Source organism: Microtus oregoni, unplaced genomic scaffold (assembly GCF_018167655.1).
Source record: "Microtus oregoni isolate MIOR12 unplaced genomic scaffold, Mior012 000009F_ref0000495, whole genome shotgun sequence".
NCBI lineage: Eukaryota > Metazoa > Chordata > Mammalia > Rodentia > Cricetidae > Microtus > Microtus oregoni.
Genome location: NW_024543068.1, coordinates 25,536,660 through 25,552,547, shown reverse-complemented (window position 1 = coordinate 25,552,547; position 15,888 = coordinate 25,536,660). Strand labels below are relative to the sequence as shown.

Sequence of the window (15,888 nt, the reverse complement as noted above, 5' to 3'; positions counted from 1 at the left end):
GATGTTTTGCCTGCATGTATATCTGTGAGGGTGTGGGGTTTGTTTTGCCTGCATGTATATCTGTGAGGGTGTGGGGTTTGTTTTGCCTGCATGTATATCTGTGAGGGTGTGGGGTTCCCTGGAACTTAGCCACTAGAGTTTGCCACTTAAAGAACCCCCTGTGATTCCTTACAAAGGAATAGTCTGTGGATCTTAAAATCAGACACCCCAAAACTTGCCAGTTTTGTGAGATTGATAATTTTAAATAATTGGGGGACATTTTCGACAGAACAAAGTGAGGACAGAAACAAACAAAGGAAGCTACCCAGATTTGCCTGAGCATGAGACGCTTCCTTGCTTGCCAGTGGTAGTGCCAAGGTTCTAGAGCATTTGCGCACTTGGTCCACTGCGTCTGCTGTCTGTTAGGGTGACTGGTAGAAATGATAATCAGGACCCTGAGATCCAGGGTGGATGGCACATCAGGTCTTAGCATCGTGGGGCAGGTGAGTCTTGGACATACGGGTTTCTTCAGAGGTCACAGTGCTCTGGTACAGGGAAGCTTGAGTGTCCAAAAGAATCAGCTTGAGCCTCTTCAACAGACGCCTGGCAATATGAACCTCTTTAGCACTAAGCATGCAGCTAAAAGCCAACCTTTTCTTCCAGGGGTGAGCTGTATTTGCTCATGTAGTCCAAAGGATTGAAGAGGCTGTTGCACAGTCTTTCAGACAACACGAGCATTGTCAGGAGGTTGCTGTCTGCCCCATCCTTCCCTAATCCTCTCTGCCCTCAAGAGACTTTTTTAAATGTGTTCAGGGCCATGATGTTGCTCAGTTTTGCTACCATCTTTCCTTCTGGACCATCTTTTATTTTAATGTCGTCTTTCTTTCCTCTATGGGCTCACTGATGACTCTGATGGTGGGGTCCAGCTCTAATTAGTCCGTATATGAAGTTTAATTCACTGTGACTCTTTTGGCACTAGACTCAAATGGGCTTTGATGTCTGGCTGGAGCTTTGATCCCAGACCCTCAAATGGTGGTCATCACCCAATCTCAAAGGATTGTACTTTACTTTCCCCCCCTCCCATCTGGAGGCAGCGCTCCTCAATTACATCATTTGTCTCTGTTTGGCCATAAAAGCTGCAAGGCATCATTTGTTGCTGTGCTCTATAGCAAACCATGCAGCTAAGGCTCCTACGCTGCGTGCAATAGAATATTCACTGCAGGATGAAGAAGTTGTGGAGTGATGCTCAGACTTTGATGGGGTTCTCTTAGGAACTGTTCTGTCCAAGGCTCTAGCTTCAGACCATGATGTAAGAACCCTTTCCAGCCCTTGCTTAGAAAATGTCTTCAAGCATAAACTACACAGTTGCAGTGTGTCCAGCCAGCAGGCTTTCTTGCTTTCCTGCCGGTGCCTTTAGCTCACTCTCTAGATCCTTAAGGCAGAAGTTCATTAATGTCACACTCTCTGGAGGGCTATAGCAGTGTTTATGAAAAGAATAAGCCTCAGGGAGAGAAAAAGATAGAGCTAGTGCTGAACACCACTTGAAAGAGAGAAATAAGTAGCACTGGTGGAGGAAGAAGCGCCAGTGACTGCTTAAACGAGAGGCAGGAAAAATCAAAACCACAGTGGACTGGGAGACCTTGTTCATCAAGGAAGGGGGTTGTGGGTGATTACTGCCCCCCCCCGCACAAATAAAACACAGAATCCAAGAATAAAGAAAACCCTGCAAACTAAACTAGAGAGGAAAATATTTGACTGTTAGGTTCAGAAGAGAACAGGGGCAGCCAGACCAGTCACACTTAATCTGATGACATTGGGAATTTTCCTGGAAAAACAATTACCACATTGAGTTCCTTGCTTCGAACTTCATTTGACAGCCCGAGTTTGTTTTAATTGGCATCTGAATGAACAGCATTGTTTATTAATGTGTAACGGATACTTTGGAGAGCACAACCCGAGTTTTCCTCTCCACGACCACTTTATTGGTGGAATCCTCTGCATACATTAGTTTTAATATTTTAGCTCATCGGGAACACCTTTTCACGGAGATGGACAAGCTGCTATGACAAATGGCTCACTTTGGACTAACAAGCCGGCCTAAAGAGGCATTTGGTGGGGAGCAGGGGTGTGTGTGTGTGTGCTGGGGGGAGGTAGGGAGGTGAAGAAGTTTGGAGACGGGGTGACTTGTCTGTCAGTTGTAACAAGATTTATTAGCAGTGTGTAAAAGCACGTTTCAGCCTTTCCCCCCTTGGACTATATAAATATAGTTGTCAATGTGTGACATAACACAGGCCACAATGCTAGGGTCCGCCCAGCCAGAAGGAACCTAATTCAGACTAGAAAGCAAGAGGTCTGTTTATAAATGAGGGAAACAATGGACTCGCGAGAGTGGCGTTTGGCAAGTAAGCCAAAACACTACTCTTGAAGTGTCTTCCTGAAACCAGGGAGCAGTCTTACCTCGCTGTGCTTGGCATACAATAGGCTAAACCACGTGTGACCTGTAGACTTTGTATGAGTGGGAACACCTGAATACGGTTCCATTTTTGAATATCGTGCTAATTATGAACCAAGACTGTGGTCCCTTTCATGTCTGTGGGAGGTATGGTCGGGGATAAGGAGTGTGAGTGGGTGGCAAGGGAGTTCTTGCTTCTGTTTGTGTCTTTTTCCGTAAAGGTCAACTTAATTCTGTTTGTTGGAGAGATTAAGTGGGTCCTATTAAGTTTAAAAGTATGCTAATAGAAAAACAATTTACAGGTAGCCTGCATCCTCGGGGGCCTCTCCTCCAGCACGAGCCTCAGCCTCGTACTGAGTGAGAACGCTGATGCCATGAAGGTATTAAAGCAGTCCCTGCCTTCAGGGGGCTTTTATGATGTGGCTGGAGAGAAGACACACAGTGAACACCTAAATACACAGACTGTGTGTGCCCAGAACCAGAACCAGATAAGAGCGTGTCAGAAGGACCAAACACTCATGCTGTTAACCAGTTCGGAGCTGGGGAATGAATCAATTGATCCTGGAAGATTAGACCACATTGGGGGTGGGGAGAGAATTCCTTGCTGGAGTAAGCAGCTGGACAAAGGTGTAAAATTCTGAAATCATGACTTGAAATGTGTTCTTTCATATAACACTTTGTCTTAACTTCATCAAATTGTGACTTGCTAAATACAATTTTGGAGGTGCTTGGCTGCACTGCTTTTTTTTTTTTCAAGAGACACGTGGTATAGCTCTATAAGCCAGCTAGTGGCATTTCCAGATACCCAGTGTGGCGTCCCAAGGACACAGGTCAAATCCCAAATGCTACTTCAGGGAAAAATTTTGTAAGTCTCCCTGGAGGGGAAAAACAAAACAAAACAAAACAAAAAAACCCGAGAGTGATAACTCTCTCCCTCTCTTTCTTTTTCTTTGTTGTTCGAGAGAGGGTTTCTCTGTGTAGCCCTGCCTGTCCTTGAACGCACTCTGTAGATCTGCCTGCCTCTGCCTCCCAAGTACTGGGATCAAAGGTGTGCGCCACCACTGCCCAGATGAGAGCAATAACTCTTAAGATTTACATGCTGGTCTACCACGTATGTTAGCTCCATTTTACTATTGGGTAAATGGAGGCACAAAGAGAGGCCACTTATCTTCCTATTGGTGGATGAAATTCAGATGCAGACAGTCTGATTTACGAGTCAAGACTCTAGTAAACAGAGTCTAAGGAACAATAAAAGCCCAAACCTTAGGCGCTCACTTGACACTCATAAAATCCGGGCTTTTATAAGAACTGATGGGGGCTGCTGCCTTTACAGCGGTATCCTTCTGCCTGATTTTCAATGCCTTCTAAGCAAAGATTCCATTGAAAAGCCAAAAAGAGTTTAAGAACAATGTCCTTGCCTTGTTTTTTTTTTTTCCAATTACAAATAGAGTTTAAAACAAAGACACCCTCCAAACCCAAATCCACAGAAATGGTGTTCGAGTACCCAGCCGACATTAGCTTGGGATGGCAAAACCCACAGCCAAGGGAACGGACTCGGAGGGTGGTCACGTGAAGAAGGGGTTAAGTTGCAGAAAGTTGTCCCGGGAGCCCGAAGCCACGGCGCCCGCGGACCTGCCCGCGAGGTTGGCTGTAACAAGATGCCCGTCCCGCGCCCGCCACGGTCTCCGGAGATAGAGCCGAGCCAATCGGCGCCTAGGGGACCGCGGTGCCGTCGGACCGAAAAGGGGGCGCGGAGCCGGGGCGGAGCCGGGGCGGGGCGCAGGCGGCCACGGCGCCTGTCAGAAGCTGAGCGCCGCAAGCCGGCGGCGGGCGGGGTGGCGGGTGGCGGGTGGCGGGGCCAGGCGTGACGTAGCGGGGCCGGGGCGTTATCAGCTGCGGGGCGGCAGACTGGAGCGGCGCGGGACGCGAGTGCTGGCGGCATGAGCGCTCGCCTGCGGTCCTAGCGCGAGCTGCTGCGCCCGGGCTGACCGGGCTTCGCCGGGGTCATGAAGCCCGACGCGGTGCGCGAGCCGGAGCCTCTGATCCCCGGCCGGGGCGCCGAGTCCGAGGGGCGCTGGCGCGAGAGGGGCGAGGCGGACACGGAGCGACAGCGCACCCGCGAGCGCCAGGAGGCCACACTGGCGGGGCTGGCGGAGCTGGGGTACTTGCGGCAACGCCAGGAGCTGCTGGTGCGCGGCGCGCTGCGCTGCTCCGGGACCTCGGCGACTATCACGCCGCGCTCCGGGGAGCTGCGAGGGGACGCGGCGCAGCGCAGCCGTCTGGAGGAGAAGTTCCTGGAGGAGAACATCTTGCTGCTGCGGAGGCAGTTGGTAGGTGGTGGCCGGTGGCGGGACCGAAGGGTGGGCTGGTAGCCTCTGGTCGCGCCTCGATTTTCCCTGACTCCGGTGTCGTGGATGCCCGGGGCGTGTGACTTCCACGCGTTGCTGGAGGTTGCCTGCTTTGTGTCACCTGAGGAGCTGACGACCTCGCACGGATGGCGGGGAGGGGTGGCGGCTCTTCCTTCCCTCCAGCGTTTGGAATTCTTGAAGTCCCTTGATTCCAGGATGAAAGTTAGGCTACTGCATGCCCCCTTCCTCAGAGGTTTGCGACCCCCACTTAAACTGCCATTTCACCTTGTGGTCTCCCTAGTTACTCCCCCTCCCCTGGGGGGTGGACAAAAGCGAGGAGGGAGTTTGTGTCTCGGCTAACTATCCAACATTGAGTTTTACGGTTACAGCGAAGCTCCTGCTGGGAGCCGTGCCCCTTCCGGTGCCCTTTTCCCTGCAAGTCTTTCTCCTGGTGCTTAGTTTTAAATAGAAGTCCTTTGTATAAGGCAGCTAAAACTAGATGCAAATACTGGCAATTTGGCCGGAGAGCTCGCCCCCTCCTCTCGTATTTTATCCGGCCCGCCAGCTGTGCTTGGTGGTGGAGGTGGGAAAGGAGAGAACCTGCTCGCTGGGAGCATTTATCTTATTGGATTTCTGTCACCGTCTCAGTCATTCTGTGCAGTCTTCATTAACAAGGAAGGAAAAGAACTTTGGACCTTCATGTGTTGAGAACAGCTTTTGACGCCGCCTCAAAATAATGGCGGCAGCTTTGTTTCAGTGACCTCAAAATGTAGTTTTGGAAACATCAAAAAGATTCTTAACCCGCCCTGTTATATTAGACTACTTATGCTAGATAATGGTCCTCTGAAAGTGATGCTGGGGGTTGTCACGTGTTTGCTTGTATTGCCGGATTTTAGATTGTGTATTTATTGAGCATCAAAGCGTTTTTGCTTAATTCATCTTTTAGCTGATGAAATTCAAATGTTAGCACGCAAGCATATGGCTTATGTCTCCCAGCTTTTAAAGTCATAGGACACGAGGAAGGACTGGCTATTTCTGTGTATCTGTTTTGCAAGGATGTGTGCTGTGGTTTGTGCAATAGCTCTCTGTTTTGGCATTTTTACTGTTTCTTTGGTGATAGAACAGAATTGTATGTACGTGAATTGGAGCCAGTTCTTTCTGGTTGTGGCTGAGTGTTTACATTTCAGCGTTGTCTTGTACAATAGTGCCTTTTTGTCTTCACGGATCTCAAGATTGTGCGTGGTGCATTCCTATTGTCAGCTTCAGGGGAGCAAGGCAGTGTGTCAGAAGAATTCCACTGCAGTCAGGGTTTACGGGGCTGTTTTCATTTGTAGACTTGGCATTCTTGATTTGAACCAGATGCCTTTTGCGTTCTTCTGCTTCTCTAGCAATAGGAAGCACTAGATGGCAGTGTGAGTTAGCACAACCAATCTGTCACCTTTGGAAACCCAAGCTGAGTTCAAATCTTGATGGGCTTTCCCTGGAGGGTTTTGGATTCTGCTAGCTCACATTTTACTTGGCGCTGGCTATTAGTATTAATTTCTCGCTTTCAAAGGCCCTAAAACTGATTAAGCCCCACTAAGCAACTAATAGAAAACAAAATTCTGTAGGCCATGACATTTGGCCAGAAAACCTTACCTAAGAAAGATTATAGTGTACTGTAGGAAATCTCTTACTCTGACTTTAAGAGCCTTCTGTGAAGGATTTTCTTTAAACTGGCTGTACTCCACATGATTCAAAGCCTGTACAAATTCCTTGCCCTTCCTTATTAAAACTCCACAGTTTGTATAGATTAGCAAAAGCCAAGAACAAGTCTTGTCCTTTCCTCCAGTGCTGGGCATTGAGCACAGAGGCTAGTGCACACCAGTCAAGCTCCCTACCACTGAGCTACAACTCAGCCGTATAGAGTTTTTAAATTTCATTATTGTGTGTTTGGTGTGTGCCAACGAGTGCAGCTGTGCGCCGCATCACTCCTGTGGAGGTGAAAGGACCGTTTTTCAGGAGTTGGTTCTCTCCTTCCAGTGTGGTTCAGGGCACTGAATTCAGATCATCATGCTCAAGCAGCAAGCATTATTTTATTCACTGAGTCAAGTGCTGCTGGCTCTATTTTAATGAACAAACTCTGCATCACCCAAGGTTTAAAGATAGGGCATGCCTTGCATTCTCGAGGTTTTGGTTTCAGATTATCCAGTAGCGTTTGCTCTCGAAGAGCTCAGTGACTGTCTAGATAAGTGGCTTCTGTGACGTTCTGGCTTTGTCATCCACTGTGCCCATTCTCTTTCCCTGCTTCTCCCCCATCAGAACTGCTTGAGGAGAAGAGATGCCGGTCTGCTGAATCAGCTGCAGGAACTTGACAAACAGATAAGTGACCTGAGACTGGATGTTGAAAAGACGTCCGAAGAGCAGCTGGAGACGGACAGCCGGCCTAGCTCAGGTGAGCCAGCAGGCACCTCAGGGAAATGTCCTAGCAAGTGGCAATGGAGTTTGTTTCCAGTGTGAGAACTTTTGAAGAGCAGCCTGCCATACAGTTGCTCAAGAAGAAAATAAATTCAGTCTACAACATTTTTAATAACGAGATTGAGCTGCCTAATGTCCCCTGAGTCCAAAACCCACAAAGTTCTATTCAGACTTCTGGAGAAGCAAACAGATCTGCTTTGGAACCTGAGAAAGTCAGATCTGGGCTAGAAGATGAGCCACACTTCTATTTCCTGAGAGCACCGCAATTTCATCTTCTTCTTTTAAGCCATTTGGCTCCTAAGTTTCTTTTTCTCTTAAAGTTACTTATGTGCTTCCTTCAGTTTTTTTGGTAGCCCAGACTGACCACTCTTGTCTTCCTGCTTCAGCCTTCTGAGTGCTGGGATTATAGGCATGAGCCACCACACCCAGAGAACTTAGTTATTCCTTTTGAAACACTCCTGATGGTGGGGTTCTGTCAGATTTACACACCTTTAAAAGTGGAAGATGAAGGGAACTTTGAACTATACCCAGAGTTATGTAATTTTTGCCTTTTCTAAGGAATATTTGAAATAAAACCATATAACCAGGACCCTAAAATCTACAATGTATGTGAATCTCCCCAACAATCTAAATCAGAAACCAGCTTTTCTTTTCCTCGATGCTTTACCCGTTTGCCTATTTAGACATAAATATGTATTATTGCTTAATATGATCTTAATTCCAACTGTCTTTTTACTTGTAGGGTTTTATGAGCTGAGTGATGGGGCTTCGGGATCCCTTTCCAATTCCTCTAACTCCGTGTTCAGTGAGTGTTTGTCCAGTTGCCATTCCAGCACCTGCTTCTGCAGCCCCTTGGAGGCAGCTTTGACTATCTCAGATGGTTGCCCCAAATCTGCAGGTAAGGATTTTTAGCATTGACAGAAATTTTAATTGGGTGAGGTCAGGGGTCTTTAAAATTATGTGGCTCCAGCGGCTTCCTGGATAGGAAGACAGTTTGGTCAGTGTGCTGCATGCACTCGGTGCCACAGTTCCACACAGAGCCTGTACTCTGGTCCAGATGAACATCTAGACTAACCAACTCTTTGGGTGCCATTTGACTTTATATTATGGAATTAGAAAGACACTTTGCCTTTAGAGGAATTGTCCCTATATTAGAGATATACATTCTGTTTCTTTGCTGTTTAACCCCTCCATCTGTCCGTCCCTCCCTCCTTCTGTCCTTCTCTCATTCCTCTCATGCTGGTGATAGAATCCAGGTTCTTGCATATACTAAACACATACTATATACAATCTACAGACCCATTTTACATTCCTTTTTGTGTTTCTGGGGTACCCCTGGGCTACATGTCTGGTCCTTTATTTTCTTTTGAAAACTGTCCTGGAACTCTTTTATTCTTTAAACTACACATTAAGTTACATATGCCCATCAGTCTAACCAGAGGCGGTTGATACTGGGAACAGTGGCCCTTCCATGTTTCTCAGAATACCCCACATGGTGAAATTCCCCATAATCTGTATATTATAATCCACCTCAGGCTTTAGAGATAATCATGGTATTGTTAGTGATGGAAGAATTTGTGATGCTCTGCATACATTTATCCTAACACTTTTCAGGGTGTAGTTGTTGCCCTTTGGCTGTAGTTATGTATTAAGAAAATGAGGGGCTGGAGAGATGGCTCAGCAGTAAAGGGCACTTACTGCTCTTGCAGAGGACCTGAGTTCAGGTTCCAGCATGACCATCTGTAACTCTTGTTCCAAGGGATCTTATTCTCTTCTGACCTTTGCAGGCTCCTCTACACATGTGGTACATACACTCAGGCATATACACATAAAACTAAATATTAAAAAATGAGGCCAAGTGAAGTCATTTAAATGATTTGAGGCTATATATAGTTGGGCATGGCAGGATTCAAACTTGGGTCTAATTTATGCTGTCCCACCACTCCAAGAGAATTCAGAAATGGTTACATTTAACCATCTCATCTGATTAAAACAATAAAATGAAATTGTGGCTTATCAGCCAGCTATTGCTAGAAGCTCCTGAGCAGGAACTCCCCCTCCTTCCTGCTATATTTTGGTATAGAAGAGCAGAGAAAATCCGAGGATTAGAGCTGCTGGAGGAGCAGGGATTGCCACTGCCCTCTGTGATTTTCATCTGAGTACAAGGCTGGATTTTTGAGTCCAGGCAAAACAAACATCACACTGAGCAGCTGAGGTTGCTAATTGGTCAAGCCTTTGCATTTGTACAGTGTGTGTTATCAGTAGCAATCAACCACTCGGGATGAGTACAGAACCTGTTATCTAGTATCTGGGCCTCAAGTTCATTGCTAATTGCTCCCCATCACTCTGCAGATCTGGTTTCAGAGGGAAACTTTATAAACCCATTAAAAGGCACTTTGGGCAGGTTTTCCTTGAAGACAGACTCCTAGCTCTTACAAACGGTACAACATTACATAATTGAGACAGTTGGGCTGGGCCTTGGGGACCGTGTTGTTCCACTCTAAGTCTAGAGAAAGGCAAATGAGACTCATAGGCAAATGTGATTTTAAGACAAAAAAAGTGGGTTTAAGGCGCCAGGGGAGAGATGATGGGAAACAATGTCAGCTAGAGAGGTCTCATTTTAGGTTTTTCCTGTCCTTTCTTTTCTTCAGAGGTCTTTGTCCTTTCTTCTTTCTTAACTCCGGGCTTCCCTGCCCCTGGCCCTCTTCCTGCTGGGATTATAGGTCCTCATCACCATGCTGGGCTTCCCTACTGTTAACAGGCTTTTATTAGCAGTTGAGACATGGCATTTTCATTAACAACAACAACAACAACAACAACAACAACAAAAACCTCCTTACAAATTTTATCATCCTTGAGTCTAGATTATCTTTTTGTTTTTTCTCCCAAGACTGCTAAAATTGGTCATAAACTTTCCCCTGAACAGTTAACACAGAATTTTATACATAGCAAGTTCTCATTATTTAAACAAATAGATATAACAGAGAAAAACTTCTAATTTCCCTAACTGAAGGTCATAAAAAGATTTTGTTATAACATTTTCCAAGCTAGAAATCAACATTTAACTAAGGGCTTTGTTTCATTGTATTTTGACATGTACATTTTTGAGATTGATGGAATTTCTCCTTTAAAAAAAGCATCTTATGTTTATGAATATGCCTGCATGTATGTATGTGCACCACATGTATAGGTCCAGAGGCCAGAAGAGGGAGGGCGTCAGATCCTCTAGAGCTGCCAGAGGGCAGCTGGGAGACATGTAGATGTGGAGAACTGAATCCGGATTCTCTGAAAGAGCAGCAAATGCTCTTATCTGCTGAACCTTGTCTCCAGCCCCAAGGAATTTATAAAACTGCTCAGTCTTTAAAAATCTTACCAAATATTCCTTATCCTATTAAAAGTATTGTTCTTAGTATCATTCCTGAAGACACAGTGGGTGTTAAGTTTTACTGTGGGTGTTAAGGGTTACTGTGGTAAGATCTGGGCACTGGAGAGAAGTTTTACTAGGGGTTACTGTGGTAAGACCTGGGCACTGGAGAGCAGTTTTACTAGGGTTACTGTGGTAGACCTGGGCACTGGAGAACAGTTTTACTAGGGTTACTGTGGCACTGGAGAGCAGGCTTCGGTTCAGTGCATTGGGCTCTTGCACTTCAGGTGTCCACACTGCTTGTAAGTCAGCCTCAGAGTCTGATGGCATCCTGTCATCTCTGTGGGCACCTGCACACATATACACTAACACACGTGCGCATGCGCATGCACACACACACACACACACACACACAACACACACACTTAAAAATAAAAATAGTCCTTAAGCTGGGCGGTGGTGGCGCAGGCCTTTAATCCCAGCACTCGGGAGGCAGAGGCAGGCGGATCTCTAGGAGTTCGAGGCCAGCCTGGTCTACAAGAGCTAGTTCTGGGACGGGCACCAAAGCTACAGAGAAACCCTTTCTCAAAAAAAACAAAACAAAAAAAATAGTCCTTAAAAATATTTGAGGGTGCTAGAGAGATGGCTAGTGGTTAAGAGCACTAACTGCTCTCCCGGAGGAGCCGGGTTCAATTCCCAACATCCACATGACAGCTCACATCTATAGTACAGTTACTGGAAACAGAAGAGCGCGACCACCGCTTTTCCCTCACCGCACTGGAAGGGTACTGTTAGGATTTTGGTGTGCTTCACTTCAGAGTTTCTTTACATATCTTAAAAACTACACTGGTTTATGTCATCACTGTTGCTAAGATTCAGGAAGTATTTCCTTTCATCATTCAGTAGTTTCAAGGCATTATCCGTGGCTTATGTTTTTTGTTAAAGACATGATACATATTTTTGTAAAAGTTCTCGGATATTTTTTGCCTTCATTCAGTAAACCATGACCTTCATGTAAACTTGTAGAAGAGCTAGTGCAGAGTGTTTCCCAATCCTTTGATACTCTCTCCACCTATAAGTTTCTTTAGTGACATTCGGCCAGAGTCAGGCTGTGCTAGCGGTTCATTTCTTCAGTGTACCTTTACATGTTTTTCAGATCTCATAGGATGGTTGGAATGTAAAGGCGGCCACTGTGAAGACCAGGCCTCTGGGGCAATTTGCAGTTCCCCCTCCACACCACAATTTAATTCCCTTGATGTCATTGCAGATGTGAATCCTAAATACCAGTGTGATCTGGTGTCTAAAAACGGGAGTGATGTATATCGATATCCCAGTCCGCTTCATGCCGTGGCTGTGCAGAGCCCAATGTTTCTCCTTTGTCTGACGGGCAGCTCTCCGCGAGAAGAGGAGGGGCTTGGGAGCCACGCCAGTGACATTTGCCTCGGATCTGAACTGAACGCCCCCAAAGCTGATAACTCCTTGCCATCTCCGAGCGGTTTGTGGTCGACTTCCTATCCTTCTTCATCCAGTAAGAAAATGGATGGCTACATTCTGAGCCTGGTCCAGAAAAAAACACACCCCGTAAGGACCAATAAACCTAGAACGAGTGTGAACGCTGACCCAACCAAGGGGCTTTTGAGGAATGGAAGTGTGTGTGTCAGGGTCCCTGGTGTCGTCGTCCCACAAGGCGGTGGTGTGAACCTTAAGAATACGAAACAGATGTGTTTGCCCTCTGGGGGAATAGCTGCTTTGGAAACCGGGCCATTCTCCCCACCTAAGCAGAGGTCAAAAGACTCAAAGGCAGAGCCATTGGAAAGCAAGAGGTTGGCTCTGTCGGAGGGCTGCTCCGCCAGTGCGGCCATGGAACCCCCAAGCAAGCATCTGCCCAAAACCGCCAAGGCAGCCTCTCAAGAGCTCGCAAGGTGTCCGGTGGGGCTGGGGGAGTCCCCGAAGGAAAGCGGCCAGGTCTCAGCTGTCTCTCCTAAAGCTAGTCCCGACAGAGGCCCCGTCGCCCCGGTAGAGAACAAAGCTCCGCAGCCCCAGAAGAAGATGCCGCAGAAGGGCGGCCTCCAGGCTCTGCCCGCGGTGGACCGGCCGCCCTTGGACTTCAAAAGCGAGGGCTCGTCTCAGAGTCTCGAAGAGGGGCATCTGGTGAAGGCTCAGTTCATCCCGGGGCAGCAGGCGGGCGCCAGGCCTCACCGTGCACACAGGAACCCGGGTGTCGCCAGGAGCGCCACCCTGAAGGCCCGCGGCCCCGCGGCCCCGGAGCACGGCCTGCCCACCGTTCGGGAGAAAACGCGGGCGGCGGGCAAGAAGTGCCGCTTCCCCGACGACTCGGATACAAACAGGAAACTCAGGAAGGCCTCCTCCAAGGGCCGTCGCGGCGGGCCGCCCGACGCGGGCCTTCCCGGCAGGGCCCTGGGCGCTGGCGGCCATCGGGCGGGCGGCAGGGCGCACGCGCACGGACGGGAGCCGGTGGTGGCCAAACCGAAGCACAAGCGAACCGACTACCGCCGGTGGAAGTCGTCGGCCGAGGTCTCCTACGAGGAGGCCCTGCGGCGGGCGCGGCGGGCCCGCAGGGAGCACGGGGGCGCCTACCCGGTGGCCGTGGCGCTGCCCTACCCCAGCCCCTACGCCTACGTGGCCAGCGACTCCGAGTACTCGGCCGAGTGCGAGTCGCTCTTCCACTCGACCGTGGTGGACACCAGCGAGGACGAGCAGAGCAACTACACCACCAACTGCTTCGGCGACAGCGAGTCCAGCGTGAGCGAGGGTGAGTTCGTGGGCGAGAGCACCACCACCAGCGACTCCGAGGAGAGCGGGGGTTTAATCTGGTCCCAGTTCGTCCAGACTCTCCCACTTCAAACGGTCACCGCCCCGGACCTTCACACCTGTCCCACGAAAACCTTTGTCAAGATCAAGGCGTCGCACAACCTCAAGAAGAAGATCCTCCGCTTCCGGTCGGGCTCCTTGAAACTAATGACGACCGTTTGAGTGGCTGATGTAGACAGTGTTCCTCCTCCTGATCCCCATGTCTCTAGGGGGAAAAAAAAAGTGGTGTCTTAATATTTGTGTCATATTAAAATGGGATACTTACCTTTTGTTAGGATAAGCCCACGATAAATTATGTATGGACGCTAGTGCCTTTGATGGAAGGTGAAGGATGTATCGCTAGTTAGAAGTAAATAGTAAGGTCTTAATGGTGGTGATAGTGAATGAATTTTGATTATCAACTTTTTTTATTTTTTGGTTTATATTGTCCGAGCGTCTGCAAAATACAGGTTTTTTGATATTCAGGTTTTATTTGGATGAGACCGTTTGTTTCCAAGGTCCGTGGATGGAATTTTTTAAGACATGAACTTGCTCCTTGATTCTTTAGGGCTGTGTCCCTGAAAGGGCTTTCCAGATGATGGGCATTGCATTGAATTGTATAGAGTACGTAGAAAAAAAAAATGGTCATTGCTTTCGGTAAATTTTTTAATACAGTCAACTCTTCTCAGAGGTCTCCGCATCCCGTTTTCTTCTCAGAAGTACGCTTTTTATTGGATTTAGAACTTGTAGACCAGACTGTGAATCTAGAGGTGGCAATCAGGGTAGAGAGACCAACAGTACCTTAAGAAGATTCACAAAAAACCTTTGCCATATGTAGTGCCCCAGCCTTTGTTACAGTAACCCTCTCTTGGGCCATGTATCCAGCAGTTTTTGATGCCTTTCTCTCCGCTCCTGGCTTGTAGCCAATACAACCGTTTGTCCCTTAGAGGGCTTGCCTTGGTGATAAAATGTTGGTCCTTTGGTGCAAAGACATTCACCCTTAATGGGCGTGACTCTTAGCCCATAATTGCTCGCCGAGCACAGTGCCACCTAAACTCTGGCCTAAATATTAGTGCATTCCAGTCCCCATTGGGCCACTGACTTACTTGGAAGGGCTTTAACTTTTTTAGAAAGCTTTTGGTAAACAGTATTGTGTAAAATAGCCTTTTTAAAGTACCAATATATGCATGTTTTGTGCATGAGTAGTAGCTGTTTGGATTCCTGTTTTGATATTCTTGTTGTTGAATTACTGTATGATATAAACAGTATGTGTTTTTATATATATCATTGTGTAAATTTAATATAACACATTATATGCTGTACTAAATGATTTGTTTTATTGCTGTTAACTTTGTTATTTGTTATAAAAACCAGATGTTTACACCTATAAATCTTGTGCTGGCTGTTGCTGTTATTGTTGAGATTTATATTAGCCTTGTTCCAGCAGTACAGCATTATTTGCCATAATTGAGATAGGTTTTTACTGTGCTTAGGATAGTGAATAGGCGGATTTTGAAAAGCAAACCACTTTAAAAATATTTGTATTAGGTTTATGTTATTTTATTTTATGTGAGTATTTTGCCTGCATGTATGGATGTGGAACATGTGTGTGGCTGGTGCTTGTGGGGGTCAGAAGAGGGCACTAGATCCTGTGGACTGGAGTTATGGATGGTTGTAAACTATTCTGTAGGTGCTAGGAATTGAACCTGGGTCCTTTGCAAGAGCAACAAGTGCTTGTAAGTAGTGAGCATCTCTCCAGCCACCCTCCCCCCAATAATTCCTGTAGATAAAGTTTAGGTAGTTTAAAAGTTAAGGTAGATCTTGTTATCTGTCTTTTCTCCTCCTCCATTCTTGGTTTTTTCCTGAGACAGGGTCTCACGGTGGCCCCGTTGGGCCTGAATTTTCACAGCCCTGCTTCCTAAGTCACTTGAGTGGATGCTGGAATTACGGAAGTGCACAGATGACTTAGCGAAAGTTTCAGGAAGAATGCACCCACAAGTTTTTAAACATGGAAAGTTGAAAGGACAATACAGTAAACACATGTGAAGTCAGCACCCAACTTCAAAAGCTAGAGCATTTTTGCCATGTTTGCTTTAACTGTGTGTGTGACGCCAGATTGCCGCTTTTGTAGGCCAAAGCCATATGGCAATCCTGCCATCTCTGTCCCACACACTGCTGCTTTATTTATTAGACAGGGCCTCACTATGTAGCTCTGGCTGGTCTGAAGCTCCCTATGCAGAATAGACTCACTTTTAACTCACAGAAATTCACCTGCCTCTGCATCCAGAGTTCTGGGATCAAAGGCATGTACCACCATTTCCAGCCTGCTATGCTGTTTTAAAGTATGTTAGGAGTGGTCTTTTGTCTCTAAAAACTCAAGGATGCATTTCCTAAGAGTAAGAAGAAATTCTGATATAATGATATGATCATACTTGAAATAACAGGAACTCACCAAATATTTATATTGAAGTGCTGTT

The 15,888-nt window shown here is 47.1% G+C and overlaps 1 protein-coding gene across 2 annotated transcripts; it reads left to right on the top strand.

Annotated features, from left to right (window-relative positions):
- Positions 1 to 4,295: 4,295 nt before the first annotated feature.
- On the top strand, positions 4,296 to 14,795 carry Dact1 (dishevelled binding antagonist of beta catenin 1). Of its 2 annotated transcripts, none has more exons than XM_041658693.1 (4): positions 4,296 to 4,761; positions 7,081 to 7,213; positions 7,979 to 8,134; positions 11,757 to 14,795. In XM_041658693.1, the coding sequence occupies exons 1-4, from the start codon at positions 4,438 to 4,440 to the stop codon at positions 13,592 to 13,594; spliced, it is 2,451 nt and encodes an 816-aa protein (XP_041514627.1). In that variant the 5' UTR covers positions 4,296 to 4,437; the 3' UTR covers positions 13,595 to 14,795. The 2 variants fall into 2 exon arrangements, with proteins under 2 accessions (XP_041514627.1, XP_041514628.1); XM_041658694.1 differs by having other exon boundaries at positions 4,297 to 4,761; positions 11,868 to 14,795.
- Positions 14,796 to 15,888: the final 1,093 nt, after the last annotated feature.